General features: G+C 35.0%; 2 protein-coding genes across 5 annotated transcripts; one reads left to right on the forward strand and one right to left on the reverse strand.

The window, feature by feature from the left end:
* Positions 1-249: 249 nt before the first annotated feature.
* Positions 250-11572, reverse strand: LOC111025314 (protein CROWDED NUCLEI 1). Of its 2 annotated transcripts, XM_022303156.2 has the most exons (8): positions 10948-11568; positions 8891-9100; positions 8497-8750; positions 4709-4979; positions 4526-4609; positions 1841-3894; positions 808-1012; positions 250-723 (listed from the first exon to the last, which is right to left on the reverse strand). In XM_022303156.2, the coding sequence occupies exons 1-8, from the start codon at positions 11260-11262 to the stop codon at positions 532-534; spliced, it is 3585 nt and encodes a 1194-aa protein (XP_022158848.2). In that variant the 5' UTR covers positions 11263-11568; the 3' UTR covers positions 250-531. The 2 variants fall into 2 exon arrangements, with proteins under 2 accessions (XP_022158848.2, XP_022158849.2); XM_022303157.2 differs by lacking the exon at positions 250-723 and having other exon boundaries at positions 867-1007; positions 10948-11572.
* A 3624-nt stretch (positions 11573-15196) lies between these two features.
* Positions 15197-18017, forward strand: LOC111025315 (uncharacterized). Of its 3 annotated transcripts, XM_022303159.2 has the most exons (3): positions 15197-15497; positions 16273-16428; positions 16512-18017. In XM_022303159.2, exons 1-3 carry the CDS (start codon positions 15376-15378, stop codon positions 16654-16656), a joined length of 423 nt encoding a protein of 140 aa, XP_022158851.1. In that variant the 5' UTR covers positions 15197-15375; the 3' UTR covers positions 16657-18017. The 3 variants fall into 3 exon arrangements, 2 of the variants coding, with proteins under 2 accessions (XP_022158851.1, XP_022158850.1); XR_002603504.2 differs by having other exon boundaries at positions 15197-16049; positions 16273-18017; XM_022303158.2 differs by having other exon boundaries at positions 16273-18017.
* The last annotated feature ends 4086 nt before the right edge of the window (positions 18018-22103 follow it).

A 22103-nucleotide genomic window follows, 5' to 3' on the forward strand; every position in this document is an offset into this window, starting at 1 on the left:
AATAGAAACAACTTTTAGGAATTCTTTTTTTTTTTTTTTATTTGTACTGCAAAGGGCACGTTGAAAGAGGAGGCAAGCACCCTCTGAATTTATTACCCTACCCAATAATGGATAATTCAGAAGTCGGTTCTAATCATGAATATCGTAGAATTATTGCATCAGTATCACCGTCAATACCTCCATGTAGGTCCAAAATAACCCTTTGTTTCACAATCTGAGTCAGCATAGAGACTGTATACAAGATGCCAATAGAGATAAATCAACTATACATAATCATTCATCCTATTAAATGAAAAAAAATATTAACCCATTATCTTGATCCTTGGATCCGGAAAATCATCTAATTTGTAAGATTTATCTGGGTAAGATATCACATTGTTGAAGAAACTCTAATGAATGTCTAAGTTGAATGCTAAAAAGAGTTCTGCCAATGATAATATTAACAAGTCTAAGGGGCTAAAGCATCATCTTCTCCAAATCCTTTTGTCAGTGGTAATTCACAATGGAGTGAAATGAAAAAAATTGGTTTCACTAAGTTGTCAAAAAGGTCCAGATTTTCTTTCTGATCGATACTTCATCAGGTTGCACTTCGTCGTACTCATCTTCTTCATCATCAATTTTGCTTCCATCTTCATTTTCATATTCCGATAAACCATTCACTTCATCGACTGTAACCGATTTCTCCGCAGAATCATTATCTACAGCAGTTCTCAGCGATTCAACCTGGTATAGAAATCACCAGGAAATAGTACTCAATAACTAAGAACAAGGCAACCCTGAAGATCAAATAGCAAACATGATTGTTACCTGAACTACTCTATCCTTGGAACTATCCATAGTTCTGACTGTTGTAAGCTGCACCGAGTCAGTTTTTTTTCCATTCCCACCATCAACACTTCTCATCAAAACCTCCCCACTTGGTTCCACTTTATCGTTAGAGGTTCCCTCGTTTTCTTTCTCCACCACTGTCGTCAGGTTTGCTGAAACAGGAGTTGCACTAGCTTCACCTGCACTGCACAAAATTTCCTAAATTTAAGGTGGATATAGAAGTTGAAGACATATAGGCAGACAGGAAGCGTTAAGGTATGTTGGGAGTACTTTCGGCATGACCAAGAGCACTTCGCACTCAAAATCAAAAATCATCTTGGAATTCTTTGTGCGAAAGTAATGGTAGAATATTTTTGGCTCAAATGCTTGACCAAGAAACACACAAAAGCACTTGCAAAATAATATAATATCAAAGTAATCAGTTGATAAGCACTTTCCACTAGATCAATGTCACAAGTTTTAGCTTTTGCAAATGCAGAGCTGCAGATCATAAAAAGAAACAAAGAAACCAACTGGAAGAGCATTGCCAGATTACAGCAAAATATTTTGTTCTTATAATATATGCAGTTAACCGTAAATAAATTTAAAAACTAAAAAATGATTGAATAGATGAAGTGTAAAGCAAGAGGTTGAGAAGACGAAATGTGGGATCAATAGAGCGCAAGAAAGAGAGATCAGGAGGAATATGTTGATGAAAAAACTAGGAAAAGAAAATGCAATATCAAAAATTTATAGGTGATGGCATCGGTTGGCTTTTAGTTAAGTAAGGATATAAATGTTTACCAGCAACTGGACTGCTATAAAACAATTGATCAAATTTTAAAAGATTCATCAAATGTCATTCAGTTTAATTGGTAGGTTAAATGGGTTGTTATCTTTCCTACGATCTCAAGTAAAACACACACCCTTAACTGCAACGTTTCTTCATGCAATGTACCCATATCAAACATCACAATGCAAAATTGCGTCACAGCAGGAAACCAAGAAGTAAACTCAGTCGTGGGAAACTCACATCTTGTGTCGCCTCAGATTATATCGCTTATCTCCTTGTACCTGCACAGGGGCAATCTTTTGCCGCCTTTTACGCTGCCGGCCTGTTGTGATACTATCAGCACATCCTTCGCTATCATCTCCATCCTGCTCACTTCTAGAATCCACTCTGGAAGATTCTGCCAATTGTCGCTTCCTAACATTGCCAGCTCCTTTATTTAAAGAATTTGAATCACTTTTCTGTACAAGCACATCAAGATCTGATTGTCCCGCTGTTTCCCCAAGAAATAATTTTGCATCTTGAACCGTCGCCTTCACAGAGCATGTTCTAGGCAATCCGGATTTCTGTTTTCTCTCACGTTTCTGCCTATCTCTCTTTGGGTCAGTTTGTTTGGAACCTTCTGAAAATCCTTCAAGCTTGCTGTCCAAGTTGCTAAAATCATCAAATATGCGTGCATGTCCATCCTCTGCCACTCTGATGTTATCACTGAATGAAAATATTTGAGCATCAGATGGTTCATTCTCATTACAGAGAGATTGTTGTGGTTCACTAGCAATGTCAGACCTTTTCAGATCGCCAACATAACCACTAGGCTTCTCGTCTTGTAAATCAGTATTGACATGTGCAGCCAACTTCATGGAAACAGGAGGAACAACATGTCCAATTTTCTTAATAGGAGATAGGTCTAAAATCTTTCGGCTGCACCTACTAAGCCAAGACATGCAACCTCCAGAGTCTAAAGAACCAAACTCGGTAGCAACTAATTCTGTTTGTAAAGTTTTTAGAGATTCGACATCTAGCTTTGCTATAGCGTCAGAGTCTCTGAATTCTTCAGGTATTTGGAGGTCAGGAACTATAATTTCCTCAATGGAAACACCACATTTCCCGCAATTCTTATGCTTATCAACAACAGCCAAAAAGGAAACCCTATCCAGAATAAGCTTTTCTCTGTGAATTTTAAGCTCCTTACTTAGCATGTTGAGCTTATCAATGTCTTGATGAATTTCAAGATGGTCCGCTACCAATTGCTTCCTATTCAAGGAAACAACTTCCTTTTCCTTTTCCAATTGATGCCTCTCAGATGATAACTCTTCCGTTTCCTTCTGAGCAATGTCTCTCAAGCAAAAAATTTTGTTGCGCTCTCTCTCTCTCTCTTCTTCAAATGCCAGCTCCCTTTCCTGCCGTTTTATTTCTAGTTCCTCCTGGATCTTCTGCAGGTGATTCTCAAGATCCTTTCTCTGCAATTCTATATCTTGAAGTAGTTGGTTATGCTTATTTTGGGCATGCTCAGATAAGGCCCGTTGCTCATGACTCGTAGTTGAGGCAAAAAATTCTTTTTCTTGATTGACATTCTCCAACTCTCTCTGCATATAAATTAGCATCTCAGTTTTCTCTTTCCTCAGCCTTTCCTCCTCTGTCCGTTGCAAGATCTCAAATTTCTTCCTCTCCTCCACAAGATTTCTTAGTTCATTATGTGTTTCTGCTCTTTTCTCATCTAAGACTTCCCGATCTCTCTCAAATTTTACCCTTTCCTGCTTTAGATCATCATGTTCTTTCATAACTATTTTGTTCTGCAGTCTGTAACTCTCAATTTCCTGCATCAATTGACACTGTAAACGAATGTGCTCTGATCTATCTTCTTTCAGCACCTGCAATTTCTCCCTCTCCTCGTGAATTTGCGGCTGCTTCCGAGTATTTTCAGTCCTTATTTCCTCAATATCATTAATTAGAGACTGTAAGGTCTCTCTACCAGCTAGCGTTTTCAACCTTTCCACCTCCACCTTTTTCTCATCAGCTTTCAAAATCTTATCTTTTGCCTTCAGTGTCTTTAACTTTTGTTCAAGATCACCCTCTTTCTCCTTTGCTCTAAGCATCTTTTTATCCAACGCTTGTTCTTGCTTCACCAACTTTTCTTTCTCATGATTAATTTCAATATCCTTCCGTTTGATTGTGTCTACCTTTGTACTGGCTTCAGTATCCACAGACTGCATTTTTTCTTCCAAATCTAACTCAAACTCTTCTCTCTTCTTCTGTAGGATAACTCTTTGCTCGTCAAGCAGCTGCTGAATCTCCATCTGAAATGGACATCAAAAAGTATGACATAAAGAATTATATACCTTCAATTTCGATTCCATGAGATTCAATTACCATATTTTTCTTCCAACACTCCGTATTTTCCATTTTTATACTGTGAACACTTTAACAGCAATAGTCAACCTTGAATGAAAATTTAAACAGGAAATAATATGCATGAAAATCATCTCTCATATAAAGAACGATACATGAGAAATCTAGACTTGAGAGTACAAGTCCAGTGAGACTTAAAGAGGAATGTTAAAAAAAAGACCAACACAAGGACAAGCATTGCCCGTGCATCCTCTCGTATATCAAATATCTTTAAAGATCAACAAACCCTAGCCAACATGTCACAATATGAAATAAAATTGAAAGATGCTACAAGTAGTCACATTTTTAAAATTCCAAGAAAACACTCACCACAACCGTATGACTTTAGAGTAAAACTTCTAGTCTGCTACCAGGGAAAACAATTTCAATTTTCTATTTCCTTTTCCCTCCCACTCAGTATTTTTAGACTACATCTGCATTCCATGCAAACTAATAAACATTTTGGCAGAAAAACATACATGAGCCCGTTGCATGTCAACAATTTCTAAAGCGGCTAAAATAGCATGCCTTCCGACTTACCATTTCTCTCCCACGAAGGTTTTCTTCCATCTGATGTAATTCTTCTTGCTTTTTCTCTAAGAGACTTCTCGTAAAACCAGCTTCCTGCAATCATTTTTGTTGGGGGGTGGGGGGATAAAAGATCATACACATTCCCATTGCAAAAAGAATCAAATAGAAGTGGCTCATTTAATTAGAATTCACCTTCTCTTTTGATTCTACATCTGCCAATTGTCTATTTACACCATCTTCCCTCGCTTTCAAAACAGAACTTGACAGATCAATCTTCTTCTTCATCTCTTCAAGATCCTTCTCTTTCTGCTTCATAATTGTGCCATTTTCACTTACCTTCTGCTCTTTATCATTAAGAAACTCACGACTCTTTCTCAATCTTTCTTCCCATTCCTGCAACTTCTGTTGCCACTTACGTAAGCTTTCTCTTTCTTTATGGGAAGTAGCCTGATGTGCTTCTTTCCTAAAGTAATCATTAAAAATAAATAAGGAAAAAACCAACTTCCTCATGGTGACTAGTGGCATATGCACCAAACTAGGCACATAATTACCTTCTTCTACTGCAATAAAATTTACTAAAAGATCAACATCTAAGAAGTACAAACACTTCGGTTTGGGGTAACGTGTCCGCACGGACACGTGTTGGGCACTCCGACACTCTGATACTCATAGAGACACTTGTTAGCTCAATAGATGTGTGTCACACACTAATTGTACACAGTGAATATGGATTCAACACTTATTAGACACGTTTCAAACCATTCTTAAGCATAAAAGATAGACATAAATAGTAATATAGGACAAAACAATAAATTTTCAGAGAAACACGTCAAACTCATTTTTTTAAGCATAAAAATGCATAAGCTTATTGACTTTGAGTTTCCTTCCAATATAGTATAAAAGTGATGTATACTTTAAAAAATGGTATATTTAAATAAACGTGTCCGTGTCCAAGATTTTAAAAGAATGACGTGTTACCATGTCCATGTCGTATCGGTGTCTCGTGTCCGTATGCTTGCTTCTTAGATCAACACTCGTCCACTCAACTTTGACTTTAGGGTGCATCCTTCCAGCCCCCAATGTGTGTTTTTTGATTAAATGGTGGGTATCCTTGTGAATATTTTGAAAGTTGCAAATATTAATTTGAAATACATCATTTTTTAAAAATATATATATATATATTACTCACTAGCCAGATCTTGGAAGGAAAGTAATTTTTGAACACTGTGAGTGCCAGGATGTTTGGCAAGCCGCAAGAGGGTTGTTACTGTCTCTAGTTAGGTTTCTATTGCAGAATATTTTTGTAGTTCCCTCTTGGTCCCAATCAACTCCAAAATTCCAAATGAAGAGCTTTCTCATTGTTTAGTTTGGGTGGATAGCTTTCTCATTGTATAGTTTGGGTGAATCATCCTAAACATGCAAACTATCACAATATTGCAAAATTCATTAGCTCCTGGGTAAAAGAAAAGTTTCAATGGCTCATTCATAACCTTGGAAATGCTATATATATATGGCTATATATAGTCCCCAAAATAATTCCTAAAGTAACCTATGGTAAGGGTTGGAACACTCAAGTCCATCAATGCCATAAACAACCTAACCTAAAAAGTAAATGGAAAGTCTTAAAACTGAAAATACATGAAAAGGCACTATAAATTCGAAAATGGGAGTTTTTAATCATCCAACCAAGAGTTTGGAAAGTTTGTAACCATCCAAGAGTATATGAAGCTTTGAACTTAAGTTCCACCATCTTGAATGAAGCTAATGAAGCTTAAGTTGCATTTGTGTTCATTGGTATGAGTAATACATTCCGGTTCATATCACCCGTCTTAACTAACAATAATTATTATCAATAAAGATCTCTCTTCTAGAGGACACACCCCATTTCATTTAGCCACAAGAGCAATGTTCTATTCTTCAAATTACCTAGGCCAAGACCCTTCTTGTTTGTTCTAGAGAGACTTTTCCAAACTGACTTCCTTCTTCTATACCATTCTTTGCCTAAAGGAAGTTTCTAAGTTTTTTCTCCAAGGAGAAATGTTGCCTTCTAGTAGAAAAATGGTATACACCCAAAGTGGGTAAAACAGACAAATTTGCTATTTGGAGGATCATTGGATTGGAAGTGAACCCCAAAAACCACTTTCCAAGACTTATCAGGGTCGTTTGCTCCAATGACTTTTTGATTCAGCAATGTTGGGATGAGGAAATTAAAGGCTGGGACCTGAAATTTAGAAGAAATCTCAGAAAAAATTGAGGCTAGCGAACGGCGCCATCTTTCTCACCTCCTCTGTAGTTGTGTAATATTCATGCAAAAGGATTCCAAAGTTTGGTCCCTACAGAGTGATGGTTGCTATTATGTGAAGTCAGCCACCTTAAATTTGTCAGCCAAAAATGTCGTCTTAAATCCAGCCACCATAAATTGCATCTGGAAGTCTAAACTGCCAAAGAAAGTCAAGGTTTTAATCTGGATTTAGGCGGAAAGCAAGCTCAACATAAATGGAAAACTTCAATGAAGGATGCCAAATTTCTTTTTCTCCCCCAGGTGGCATGTTCTTTGCAAAAAGGACCTTGAGAGTCATGGTCGCTTATTCCTCCAGTGCTAGTATGCCTTTACTCTTCGGGCAAAGCTTTTCAACACCTTAAAGGTGAGCTGGTGCTTTCCTTTTTGTCACGAGGAGTCCCTGATCCAGCTCTTGCTTGGTTCAAACTTCAAAGCTAGACACCCATGCTAGTATTCTGTCGAAAAATGCATTGTTGGCTATTCTATGGCATTTTTTCTTTCTGGGATAAGAAACAGTATATTGATTGTGTTCTTCCTGGCTTCTCCTAGTCCTAACAAAGCTTTTTGTAATTATAGTATTTCTCAAATCTTTGCCAATTGGGAAGCTTTTTTGTAATTCCTTGGCTGTGGGGATATCTCATCTCCCCCTCTTTTGTACCTACTCTTTGATAATGAAATTTTAGTTTCTTATCAAAAAAAAAAAAAAAATAATAGTATATTGATTGTGACAAGAAGGTGAAAACAGTTTGGCTAGAATGGAATAAAAGAATCTTCAAAGGAGATAGAAAACTTTTAGGATGTGATCAAGCTTCATTCTTCTTGGCATCTTCTCTCTAAAGCTTTTGTAACTATAATCTTTTTCATATTCTTGCCAATTGGGAAGCTCTTGTTGTAATCCCTTTGCTCTTACGGGATAGCTCATCTCCCTCTTATTGTATACACCTTTTGGAATCAATATATTTCTCTGTTTCGTCTAAAAAAATATTCTCAGCATAGATCCTAAGTAAAATATAAGCTGCAGTGCTTTGTAAGACGGACTGCACTAACATTAATCAATAAGCAGGAGCTTAGCAAGGTCCATACTTCATCCTTCAAGGTTTCAACGGGATGGAATAAACAGAATAGATTTCCTTCCCGTAAATTGCTACAAGGCAACTTCCCCATATCGACCCTTTGAATTGGATAAGGCTTGAAATAAAATTAACGTCAAGTAAGGAGAAGACTTCCGTTGACAACATCGTCAATGGAAGTCTTCTCCTTTGAAGCCGCCAGAAGACTATCTTTAAGCCAAGCAATTGTCCCTAGCTCCACCCACCACCCACCCACCCACGGACACACACAAAGACCTTCCTGCCATAAATACTCCAACAAAGGCAAAAAAAAAAAAAAAAAAAAAAAAAAAAAAAAGGAAAAAGGAAAGCTGGTGACCTATTCAAACAAGCCTCATTAGGTGGACTCTTAATCATCTCATGCAAAGTTTTATTTTAAATTATTTGTTAATAAAAATTGTAAGACGTTTTGATATTGGAATTACTTCCCCATCTATACTCTAAATAAGCTTCATTTTGTTCCTTTTGAGGATTCATCATCAACCACTAATACGATCTCTAAATATCCATCGAAAGGACTTCTCCCAAATCCTATCATATCCTAGATTAATGGTTCACATGCTCAAATAAAAGGAGGTTGAGAAGAATACCCTGTGACTAAGGATATTTGCTCAGTCTGAAGCACAGTTTCACGAGCTTCAACTTCATGCATCCTCATATCCAACTCTGAACTCTTCCTATTTACCTCAGCAAGCTTGGCTTCAGCAGCATTCAACTTTTTCTGCAACTCCAAAGATTTCTCCTCAATTCCATGCATCAAAGCATTTGCATCGGCCAACTTCTTCTCAGATGTAAGTTTGATTTCTGCACGTTCCTCATTTACTTCATAGAAAGCCTTTTTAAGCTACACCAACAGCAGACATGAAAATTACTTTCGACCATAGAATTCAAGAATAGAAAATTTTGAGACGGTAAATATGATAAAAAAAATAAATAAATAAGCAAATGTGGTAATGAGGAATGGATGAGGCAAGAGTAGCATACACTAGACACATATTGCTTCTCAGCAGCTAGAGCTTTTTTCAAATTATCACTCCTCGTTTCCACTTCAGATAATGCAATTACATGTGCTGATTGTTCACGTTTGAGGATCTCCTCAGTTTCAGCTAGCTCTTGCCCTAGTTCATCATACTTTGAAGCCCACTCTTTCTTCTCCATCAAAAGAAGTCCCAAATTGTGCTGGTAATCAAAAAGCTGCCGACAAATAATAACCAGATAAAGCTATGTAAGAGCACAAAATAAGATCTAACAGAATTATACATGAAGAGTTACAAGCAACGAAGTCGTTTAATCCTATCACATAGGATGATTATACTAAAGAGTAAAGACTACAACGTTATAATGTGCATGCACCTATAACATTCAAAATGGAAAAAAGAATCCTATAACTATAACTAGCTCATTCACTAAGCTGCTCCACCCAAAGTTATCATTTCTTAAGACCAGAAAAAAAATCCAGATTTACTCTTATTCAAAATGGAATGAGCGTTCCAACTTCAAATGTATGAAATTCAACATGATTAAACAACGTACCAACATAACTATAATTGGAATAATCTTTAAAATTTCAAAAAAATGTCATGAGAGAACTTGATTTCCATACTTTTTTTTAATGAAAAAAAATCATAGTTTCAGAAAGAATTCCCACACATTGGAATTCAATATGTCATTCCATGGTTGCTTAGCCTAATATATCAAAATCTATTTTAAAATTTTTTCTTTTACACAAGTACCCTATATTGAACTCGACGTATTTCTATCACATTTCCAAGCAACTAATGTGTTTCTTGCCATCTCCAATCACTTATAAAGGATCTCTTTTACGTCCCCAACAAGTATTTCTTAACAACTACTTAAAGCTAAACAAGCCAAGAGATGTCAAAGTTGTTAAACGGCTGTTTCATAAAAATAAGATGAATGTGAATTGATGAACAAATGATCTAGCTCCCATCCTGAACTGAATTGCGACAAAGAAAACAGAAGGATTGAAGAAAGGACAACCGAATGCAATTTAGTTCATTTCCTACAGGCCACTGTAGGCTTGAATTGAAAAGAAATCCTTGTTTTTTTTCCCCAATCAAAAATTACAATGAAAGTTACAAAAATACCTCCAATCATAGAACAAAAACAGCCCAACAAAAAGCAAAAAATTACAAGAAACGCTGAAAACTGAACCAAATGACAAAGAATTACAAAATTCACTCGAATCCCAAACACTCAAAATTCAAACCAAATGACCAAATAAAAACCTACTAGGCTACTAAGAAGCAAAATATTTCTTCCTAAACAAAACTACCAAAAATATGAAGAACTCGGCACCATAGCTTGGAACTTGGAAGAAAAAAGAAAAATCTCCAATTCAAGAAAAACCAACCGCAAAAAGATCAAGAACTCAAACCAGAAAGATACTAAGGAAAAGATCAATCCTTGTTAAGAACCTTGATATCCAAATAGTCTTGAACGGACAGCCAAACTAAACACCTTTTTCTTAAACAAGATACGAAATTTTCATTTTTTATTGATGAATGAAAATAATATTGTTGAGTTCATTTCCATACTTTTTTTTTTTTTTAACAAGAACCGACGGCCAAACCGCACTTAATATTGTTGTGTCACAGAAGTGAATGCTTGGGGACAACGGCTGCCAGCAAAGAGAGATTAACAAGCTTAAAGTGGGTTTGCTAAATCCGTTATGATGCATGTCCATATGAGCATGAAAGGTTAATAATCTTGTAGATTGCCTGATTTTTCCATTTAGATATTTAAATTGTCAATGGCTTGTGTTTGTTCCAAATGAAGCTTATAGATGAGATAAAAATTAAAGTACAATTCCTTTTCACTTGTGTACCACCTACTCAAAAACAAAAAGCCAAATCAATCAACCCAGTCTGGGAATGAAAAGTGAAGCCCAGCCGAAATACAGATTTCTCTTCTTCTTTGCTTGGCACAAACCAACCAAAGTAAAGGAATGCATAAGCCATCTAATTACAGTACAACCCCAATTAATCTAAAGATAGAAAACGAGTAACATAAATGCTAACCTCGGTTTGAAGCCTTGAGGCCTTCTCAAGAAGAGCCTCCCGATCCTTGCGCTCCATTGCGGCCGCGTCCAACAACCCCGCCTTCTTAAACTTCCTCCAATCATCCATGTCCTCAGTATCCACAGCCGCCGCGGTTGTATGCAATCCGTCGGTCAGAGACCCCAACGACGGTGGTGGGGCGTCTGTTAAAGCCACATCCTTATACCCCTTCCCCTTCCCCTTCCCCACGAGTATGGAGTTAGAAACCGCAAACTTTGCTTCGCTTCGAGGCGTGAGGGATACGGCAGGCCACCCCTTCCTCTGAGGCGTGAACATGATGGGGTTCTATGCAATGTACAGAAATTGAGTCCCAAATTCTAAGAAATGAAATCGTAAACAAGCCAATCTGAAAAGAAGAAAATTGAGATGCTCCGACAATTTCCGCAGAAACCCTACTTCCACCGTTCCGCTCAATGCAAGAGGATGAGAACTGTAATACCCATTAGCGGCTTTCAGCAGTGCTGCAAATCCGAAAAGAATACACAGAAATTGACCAAATAGGTAATTGACCCAAAATTTAAAAACTTCTTTCTTACTGGAAAAATTTTTGCATGTCAGATTGAAAGAGATGAGATAATAATGATGTTGTGACAGAGATAGATTTAGCTACATCTGGCGATAGCAATAGATATAGCGGATTCGCTAGCTAATTTCCAAGAGGATTTGCATATTACCCGTGTTTAAAATGTCGATGTCGATAGAAATGTCGATGTCTCGACGATCGATGGATATTTCGGGAAAAATAGTAGAAATTGTGGAAATTGATGAAAATTTTTTGAATTAGTAAATAAAACTTCAATGGTAGTTTAATTAGCCTATAATTGATTACCTTAAATCATTAAAGGTAAGAATATGATCATTTTACTTATGAAAATGTCGATGGAAATATCGAAAAACGATTTTTTCTGATGGAAATTATTTGAATATGTAAAGTAAACTTTAATTTTGAATGGTAGTTTAATTAGCCTATAATTGATTACCTTTAATCATTAAAGGTAAGAATATGATCATTTTACTTATGAAAATGTCGATGTGAAAATTATTTGAATAGGTAAGGTAAACTTTTGATCGAAAAAAGGTTTTTTTTGCTCACTAATCATTTTTTCAGAGATATATATCACTCTTTTAAAAATCTTTTCTAACCATAACATCATCAATTAAATCAAATGATCACTACCTCCACCAAGTTAACTTAAATTTTTATTTTCTCTCTTTTTTTTTTCATTTGAATCTTTCTAAGTATTCTCCCCTCTTTTTTTCCCATTCTTCATCTTATTCTCTCTCCCTCGTCTCTCTTCATGTTTACTTCTCTCTCTTCCATCTCTTTCTTACATATTTTTACCAACTTCAAACTTCCCTTTTTTTTTCTCTTCAAATCTTACAGAATTTTATCTCTCATCTATTCTTCTCTCTGCAATTAATTTCTTCACTCTCTAATAGTTTATTTTAACAGTAGATTGCAAGTTCATATGAAAAAAAATTTCAATTAATGGAATTTTTTTAATTAAATATCAATGAGGTTTCAAATTTATTAAAAATTAAATTTAAAAAAATCTCTTTTGAGGCGACTAAAAGTAGTATTTATTTTGTAATTTGTAAACTAAAAATTTGTTGGGTTATCCTGGACTTTGCAGCAACCTAAAGCAGTTCGTGAAAGAGTAGAACTTAGATTTTCAGAAATTGTCAAGCGCTTGGCACTTTTTCCACTAGTGTGTTTCTCTCGCAAAGCTAATGTAGCAAGCAAATGGGTCGTGTTTTACAAAGAAGCTTGATATTTGCAAACCAAAATCACAACTTTATCACTCATTTTTATCCATAAAACTCAATTGCAATTTGAATCATTTCATTTCATCGAATTCGTTTTGAAAGAAAAAGTCCCTGAGGATTCGACCTTGGAATTACTTCCTTGTACTACTTGTGACCATGTATGCTTGCACGTGGCTCTTATCTTTTGAGGTAGATAATATCCTGAACAAGCTTTTGGCATCATTGCTGGGGACTTGTTTTCAAAATTATTTTAGTTTTAGATGAAGTGTTTCATATTGTGATTGTTGCATACCTTTGTTCCGTGAGATTTAATTGTTATATCTAACCTTCAAGTTCTTTTTTTTCTTTTAGCAAAAAGACTTTCTTGCATGAGTCCCTAAGGTGGTTAAGGCGAAAACAAAGATCAAGAAAACAAAAGAAAAATAAAAAAAAGAGAATGAAAAAGTAGGAGAGGTTACTTGTATTGAACAAAGAAACCAGGAGGGGTGTTTGAAATGGATGCACAAATGATGTATAATCTAAACATGGAAATTAAAATGTCCATAGCTCCTATTAATCAATTTGGTTGTTTATATTAGGGTGGCATTCGCCATTCAATTGAATACTGTCCATCTAATCCTTCATCTTTTTATTATCTAGGTCGGCCAGAAAACAAGCAAAACTTTCATCCTTATTCAAATCCATACAACCATGATTGGAGGGATCATTCAAATTTCTTGTGGGGAGAGCGTCAAGTTGAAAGTATCCATCCACATGAGTATATCCCACTAGAATTCTCGACACAACCTAAATAGAGTACGAACAACTAAGGATCCCAAAGCAAATACAATCGTCAAAAATTTCGAGCCTTGAAAAGATGATGGTAGAATATTTAGTGAGAAATGAGACATCAGTACATAACTTGGCAATCCAAATGGAGTATATGGTCGATGAGTTGAGGAATAGTCCACTGGAAGTATTGCCTAACAATATGGAAGAGCAAGGTGAGACAATGAACGTATGGAGCAAGCTTGAATACGACAAACTTGAGCTTCTAGTGGACAATGATGATCCATTAGCCCCTGACGTGATGAACAAGGTAGGAAAGAATAAGGAAGTTGAACAAAAGCAATCGGTAGAGGTAATTGAGCATAAGGTTGCAATGGACATAAACTCATCACTTCTCGATATTGGACCACTTCTCTCTTTCCCTTGATATTCTTTCAAGATAAATCAAGACATAAAGAAGAGAGCGTTGGCCATACATTTCAAGGATTAAATAGAGGAAGAAATAGGAGAGCATGAGATAGGTTAAAATGAAGAATTCTATGCAAAAGAGACGACCACAATTCCACTTTTCAAAAATAAATTCATACAAGTAAGTCACCTCCCCTCGAGTTAGACCTTAAAGCACGACATGGCAGGAGTAGAAAAGAGGTCCAATGAGCTTGAGGAAATGAGTGAAAGTTGAAAGCCTCCAACGTTCTTTAAAGTAAAATCAAGAGAATGGAAGTTTGTACATTAGTTTCATGCTTGTTTACTTTTTTGCATTTTATTTCTTGAACGTTTTAATAATTTTATTTTCTTAGTATAGGATTGGAGTTCCCAAGAAAATAAGCAAGGCAGTGAGCGTTTTTAATAAGAAGAAACAAAACAAGATTTAAATATGGAATGCCTAGAAAAAAAACGCCACATGATGACCTTTTTTTTACTCATTAGCTTAATTGAGGGGATTTTATAATCTTTGTTTCGTTGTTGACAGCATGTTGTTTTGTTTATGTGTGCTTAGTCATGTTCTTTTCTAGGTAGAAATATTTGCTTTAGTTGGACAGCATACTGAGATATTTTGTAGATAACATATTTCATATTTAGTCTTGGAAGTTAGGGTGATATAAGCATTGACATTACATAGACTCCATGCTCCATATCCTACTTCATGTCATGTTTGCTACTGCGATTCTGAATCTACTATCTTTTTATTAAGCATTCCTAATCATGAGAAATCACGAGTCTTGATTACCTTGTCAAGGGAATTTTGTGTAAAATATTTTTTTGGTATTTTTGCTTGATTTTTATGCCATTGTTTTGCTTTTTGATGAATTCTTTGTTTCTAAAATTTATTTTCTTTTTATAATTTTAAAGGAGCAAGGGATAGGGGTGTTTAAAATTTTATCAGGAGGCAGAAAAATCGAAAAACTTTTAGGGTTTATTTTTGCTGGATTTTTGTATTTTTAGTTAGACTTTTTTTATGCTAATTTCAATACTAATTTTTATTTTGACGTTTGAATTTTGTAGGATCGAGAATTTGATGGGTTCAACATTGCGCTAGGCGCAATTTAAGTAGTGAAATCCGAATTTTTAATCCAAATTTTGGGCTTAGTTTTCTTCATTTTAAGTGGGCCTAAGGGTAGAAAAGAAACATATAAATACCCACATTCTAAGCCCTCTTAAAACCCACATGCAACAAAAGAAAAAAAATCCCTAAATCTCATTTATGATTTGCGTAATTATCTCCCAAAACCAAAGCCCCCATTCAAATTTCTTCTTCAAAATCTCCAAGATTCCCTAAATCTCTCCCTCTTGACATATTCAGGTTAGATTTCAAGGATTTTCTCTCTGTTTTTGGAAGAACAACCGAAACCCATGGATGGGTCTTCCTCCACCAAGCCGCACGCAACAAATGAGAAGGGGGAAAAGAAAGTCATTCCACCACCACCCACCCCATCGGGGTTAGTACCTCTTGAGCCGCCTCTACCACCCGAAAGGTATGGTAAATTTCGTTCCTAATGAACCCTGGTATCTTTCAATTTTGAAGAAATTAAGAGATTCAAAATTTGTACCATTCCCCAAGAATGATCCCACTAGGATTGTTAAAGAATATGAAATGAATGAATTAAGAGGGTACCATGACTAAGGATTGGGAGGGAAATAGCCAAGAAAAGGTTGCGCGAGAGGGTGGAGTGAAAGACCATGAGAACTTTTGTAGCCATATAGTGGATTTAAACAAACAATGACAAGAATCAGTGGAAAGATCTAGGAAATTGAGTGATGAATTACCAGCTGTATTAGATGGCATCAAAAATCGCCCTAAGTATGAAATCACTCAACCATCCCCCATATTAGGGCCTATAGAATCATCAATACCACCTCCCACTTCTTTAACTGTCAATGTGGGTGTATAAGGGGAAAAATAGGGTAGTGGCACTCTGAACATGATACCCAGTCCCTGGAACATTCAGATTCTGCAACTGTGGAGATTCATTGAGAAGAAGTGTCAGGCGCATTCTTTGACACCACACCACCAGCCACAATTCCGGGTATTTTTTTCCTCAAATTTTGCAGAAATTAATAATACTGAATTGCCTTTTGAGTTTTGATGGTGTATAAGAGGAAAGGATAGATTAAAAAATCGCCAAAATTCTCGAGCCTGTGGAGGAGGCAGTAGGAGAAAATGTAGTGGGTGAAGAGAATGATAGAATGAATGTTGAGGAGAGAGTAGCCTCTCTTGAAAAAGATAATGAGCATGAAAATTTTCCACAGGATGGAAAACGAGGAAGAGAAGGATGATGACATCTCTCAGTTTAAGGTTCGAATGCGAACTCCAGAGTACAGTCCACACCAAACTGAAAAAGACACCACAACTCCACTCAAAGAAGGAGCATCCAGTCCTGAGGATGCCCCACAAGATGCTTCAGAGTCCGTCTATTTTTCTCCTCAAGGTTTGTCTCATTCACTTTCGAGTTTTAGTTCTTCTGACTCGAACTTTGTTGCTAATGTAGAAAGCTCAAAGGAGGAAGTTTGCTTGGCCGGAGCAGTGAAAATTTTGAAAAAAGAAAAAAAGTCGGTCTGGGAAGCACCAGACACAATTTCAAAACCGTGCACCAGGGCTGTTGTAGCACATTTGGCAGCCCAGAAATTAGCTAGTGAAGGTCCCTCCAAGAAAGCCAAGAGGTCTAAGCTAGTTGAGGGATTTGCAACCCGACCCTTTCGTGGAACCCAATGAAACGGGGAGTGAGCCCATAGTAACTGACTAACATCCAACGAGAGCCAAGAGGGTATGAATAGAGGTAAAAAAGACGGACTTTATGAGTCAAGAGCTTCTAACTGAGAAGTGTTTCGATGAGGAACAAGAACTGATTATGGAGTTCATAAAGCTCCAACTTGAACGACATGGATGGGAGACCTTATTTGCACCTCCTCAACGCATTTATGAGAAATTGGTGAAAGAGTTTTACGCTGTGATGCATTCACATAGGGGACATTTCGTGCGCATAAGGGGTAAGTTGGTAAGTTTCTCGCCCACGACTATTAATGCTCACTTGGGTTTGCCGGATACCTTCAATGCAATAGGGAATGATCTTATTGTGCATCCCTCTAATGAGCAAGTTGAGGAGGCCCGAAGGTTTGTATGTAGGTTGAAGAAATTGTGGATCGTATCACCGACTGGAATTCTGTCCTTGAAGCCACTCGATCTAAATTAACAAGCCATTGTTCGAACCTACATAGTCAATAAAAAGTTGATTCCGACCTCGCACGACTCTTCCATCAAGAGGAATAGGGTGATGATGATGCATTGCCTAATGAAAGGAATAGAGATCAATTTCAGCTAGCTCATTAGAGATCAGATTCGGGTTCGTTCAGAGAGACGGTGGTAGGTCTTCTTTGCTTTCCTGCACTAATAATTGAGTTAACTTTAAAGGAAGGAGTTGAATCTGACAATAAGGATGTGGTGACACCCAAGAAGCCGGCCACATCAATGAAGCGAGTTCGGGGGTATTCTTTGGTTGGCGAAGAAGATTTTCCTACCACCGCGACCACTCCTGAGACTCAAGTGTAGTTCCTCAAGAGAAACATAATGAGTTAATGCAAAAATACACTCGTTTATTGGCCGTTTAACATGCCACATGTGAGTTCCTCAAAAAGATTTATGGAGTTGAAGCACCTTCCATCCCAAATGATTTGAGAGCCGATCTTCCTTCGTCCTCACGGCCATCCGCTTCTACTGTTGCCTCTTCTGTCGATGATTCTTTCTTTGACGTTTAGGGGAGTATAAACCTCCTATCACTTTCTTTTCTAAACTTACGATTGTTTACGTTTTGAACTTTTAATAGCTTTGAATTTGATTAGTGAGGTTAGCTTTTATTTAGGTTAGTTTTTGTTTGGATGTTCCTGTTGTAAGACGCTTGTTTTTTCTTTAGCATGTACTTTGAGCTAGTTATAGGTTTGTCCTATGCTTATTCAGTGACATTTTTTATGAATTAATTATAGCATGCTCATTTCGTAAATGAATTGCTTTCCTTTTGTTCTTTGTTTCTATATATATCATGTAAACGAGGATAATTTAAGGGAATGAATAGGTTAAATTTCTTAGTCTTTTGATCAAGCCATATTTTATTTTCTACTTTTTGTGTGGTTCATAACGATGTGTTCTGTTTCTTTTTATTCTAAAAGTTAAACTTTTTCACTATCATATGAAGTCATTGTCCTCTTTGTGGCAAATTTTTGCATCACTAAAAAATTCTTTTTCCCAGTGAGGATATTGTTTCCCTTAAGTTTGGGGGGACAGTGCGTGTCTTTTGTTTTGAAAGATCATGTTTTTTACGTTTGGTAAAAAGAGTCGAAAGAAAATGCAAAAAAAAAAAGAGTCTTATTGTAAAAAGAGTCATGTGCAAGAAAAATGAAAAGAAAAGATGAAAAAAGAGTTCAATGAAAAATGAAGTGAAAAAAAGAGTCTTTAGAGAAAATAAGAGTGGGAAAAAGAAAAATAAAGTGAGGGAAAGACAATAGTTATAAGAAACAAGATCGACAAGAAAATTCACTTAATTTTCGCAAGTCTCACTATAGACACTCGTTTAGTTTTAAATGAATGGTGTTAGCATCGTTGAGGGTAGTAGCGTCCATACTAGGGTGACTTCGTGAAATCCATTGTTGACCGGGTTGCTACCTAAAAAGTTTCTATGAGTGGCTGTGGTTGGAAGTTAATGTTAGGACGCTGAAAACCTCAAAACCTCATGGGCTAGTAGCCGGTCTATGTGTCTTCTTGATGTTAAATTTTGAAACAAAAAGGAAGAGTGAAAACTCCTTGGTTTTTTATAAGTTTTTCGTTTTAGAAAGAAAAAGGATTTAGAATCGTTTTTTTTTTTTTTAAAACAAAGAATGGTTTATAGCATATTGGTTTGAGATTAATGTTAGTAAGTTTAGCTTGTGGAATCCTTCCTGAGATAAAAATGATTCATTTACTTGAACATTTGGATTGTGGTTCATTCATCTTCTTAGCATGTTGTTTGTTTGGGATTGCCGTTGTTATTTTTGAATGTGAAAATGACTTTTTTCCTACTTATTTTATAAAAAGTGTTTACATATCTTTAAAAAAGGATGGGAGGAGAATATTTCTGGGTAAATTACATATGGGATGTTTGGAGATAAATTGAGATAAAATGTGGTCAAACTTGGCAAAAACTCAAAGATTTCCACCTTACAGGAACTATGCGCCTGGCCTTTTTGATGGCAAGTTCGAACCAACTTGAAGCCCTATATAAGGAGAGCCTCTCTTGGCGGTTCAAAAATCAATTAGCATCTCATTCACTTCATTTTCAGTCCTAGATGATAGATTAATTTTGTTGTACTTTTGTCTCTTTGTCATTTTTATTATTTTCGAAACCCTATCCTTAATAAACAATTCTTATATTTTGTTCTTGCTTTAATTCAATTTTATTCAGATTGTACTTCATCTATTTAATTCCCTTAATATTGGTTATCAAGTTTTAAACTCCCTTCAAGCTCGAAAGAGAAGGAGGTTAAGCGTGCTAGAACTTGTGTTCCTTGTTATTATTTGAATTAAATGAATGAAAATTATTTCTTTTATTTCTTCAAGCGCTTTCTTCATTTAATTACGCAATAATTTAGTTTTCAACCTTTCCTGTGGAATAACTTGGCAAAAATTATTTAATTTTAGCACGGTCGAAAAAATCTCAGTATGCGCCTGATGCATTTCTAGGTTAGTTTCTAAAAACTTTTCTTTAAGTCGTTTTTAGGTTGGCCATTGGGGAATTGATCTATTCACCAAACCTAATACTTACAAGGTTAAGTTAGGTAAAATAATAGGAAACTAATATGGGATGTGACTTAGACCCTCTAACCCATAAAAGCAAATGAGTTGATAATTACATTCTAGGATTGTTACTACACATAGAAATATGATAGTAGGTTCTCCTAGGCTCTATAGCAACCAAAAACGGTTCGTGAAATAGAACTTAGATTTCTAGAAATTGCCAAGTAGCGCGAAATTTGATATGTGCGACCCAAAATCACAACTTTATCACTCATTTTTATCCATAAAACATAATTGCAATTTGAACCATTTCATTTCATTGAATTCGTTTCGAAAGCAAAAATCCTTGATGATTTGATCTTGGAATTACGTCCTTGTATTTACTTGTGACCGTGTACGCTTGCACGTAGTGGTGGATCTAGAAATTTTGTTGACGGGGGGCTTCATGTTAATTTATGATAAGTAATTCAAAGAATTCATAAAGCTAGCAAGATCTTTTTTGTAAATATGCTTTACGAATTTAGTCTGAATATTAGAATTGTAATAACAATTTTAGCTTTTAGACCAAGATATGCCGATAAATTTATTAGGTAAAATATCTTGAAGAACTATTATTACTTTTTTGATGACCTTATCCATTCTTTTTATAGTATCTCTCAATTTATATTTGAATTAAATCTACAAGAACATTAATAAAAATAAAATTAAAAGATAAAAGATAAAATAAGAATTATTCTCCAAATAGTAAAATTAGTTTAGTTTCATAGTACATGAATTAAAAGTTTAGATTCCAAGATTTCACTAACTATTACGTTTAAAATAACCTCAAATAGTCAAACTCATACTATATAAAATGTGAACTTAATAAAAATAAACCTTAGACAATTAATTTCTAAAGTATTGACTCTTTTAGATTATACAAAATTGAAATTAAAATTTATATAAAATATCAATACTTGAATTTAGAGAAGAAATATTACCTATATGACAATGTCTAATTAAAAACAACAATAAGCCTTGGAATTGCTACTAATAATTAGATCATAAAGGTTCCACCAACTTATATATTTTTTTCTTTTTTTTTAAATCGACATATTTAATTGTCCAAAAAAATTGACATATTTATATAGAAAATTTGTAATTTCTCATTTTTAATTAATTTTTTAAAAATTGACCTAATTGATGATTTCTTTTATGTCTTCAAAAATAAAATTGATGAAAAATTTTTCTTTTGTAAAACTCACAAAAAAAAAAATGAATAGAAAAGCACCAATTATGGAAGAAAGAAAATAGAAATTACATTAAAAAAACAAAAAAAAAGCGTGGATGTGCACAGCGACGAATCCAGGATTTTACGTTTGTGGTACAAATGCATATAAACATAAAGAAAAAAAATATATTCATTTTAAACTTGAACTTCTATTTCTACCTTACAAATTGTTGTAATTTTCACTTGTGTCGCAAATTTTATCTTTCGATAGGTTTTTCATTTGAAAATTTGTTGAAAAAAATATTTTTATGTGTCAAAAGAAAAAAGATATTAGTATAAAATAATTTATAGGATTTAAAAAAAACGACACTAGAGTTGTTTTTTATCTTAAATTTGTAAGTTTTGGTAGGATTATTTAGTAGTAGATTTTGTGTATTAATCCAACTTAATTTTGAGAAACTTGATTTTTATGAAACTAGTGAGTTTTTGTGGATTTTTTTTAATTTAATAGAGCTATAAAAACTATGTCATTTATATAAGTTTAGGATTATAACTTTAAGTTTATTAAAAACAAAGAAAATAAAAATGCATTAAAAAATAAATAATAAATAATAATGAAAGAAAAGAAAAAAGATGCATTAAAAATTGTGCTAAAAACACAAAATAAAAAACTTAACGAATAAAAATATAAAAATAAAGAGAGCACTACCTATAATCGAACTCATAACATCAGAAAAACAAAAATTAATAAATAAAGAAGGAAAAAAAATAAAAATAATATAAAGAGGGCGCTAGCTATAATCCAATCCAAAAGGTTGAAAAAAAACATAATAAAAAAAGAACAAAAGAGAAGCCGAAAAACAAAAACTAATAATAGTAAAAGAGGAAAAAAAGAATAATAAAAGAACAAAAGAACAAAAGAGAATCCGAAAACAAAAAAAAAACAATAATAATAAAGAGGAAAAAATAGGAGGGAAGCGGAAAAAAATAATAATAAAAAGAAAAAGTTAAAAGGGAAATAAAAGAAGAATGGAACAAAAGGGAAGCTGAAAAACAAAAAAACAATAAAGGAAAAAAGTATAAGGGAAGCCTAAAAAATAAAAAAATAAG

Source organism: Momordica charantia, assembly GCF_013281855.1.
Source record: "Momordica charantia cultivar OHB3-1 chromosome 4 unlocalized genomic scaffold, Mcharantia_2.0 BLBB01000004.1, whole genome shotgun sequence".
Classification (NCBI taxonomy): domain Eukaryota; kingdom Viridiplantae; phylum Streptophyta; class Magnoliopsida; order Cucurbitales; family Cucurbitaceae; genus Momordica; species Momordica charantia.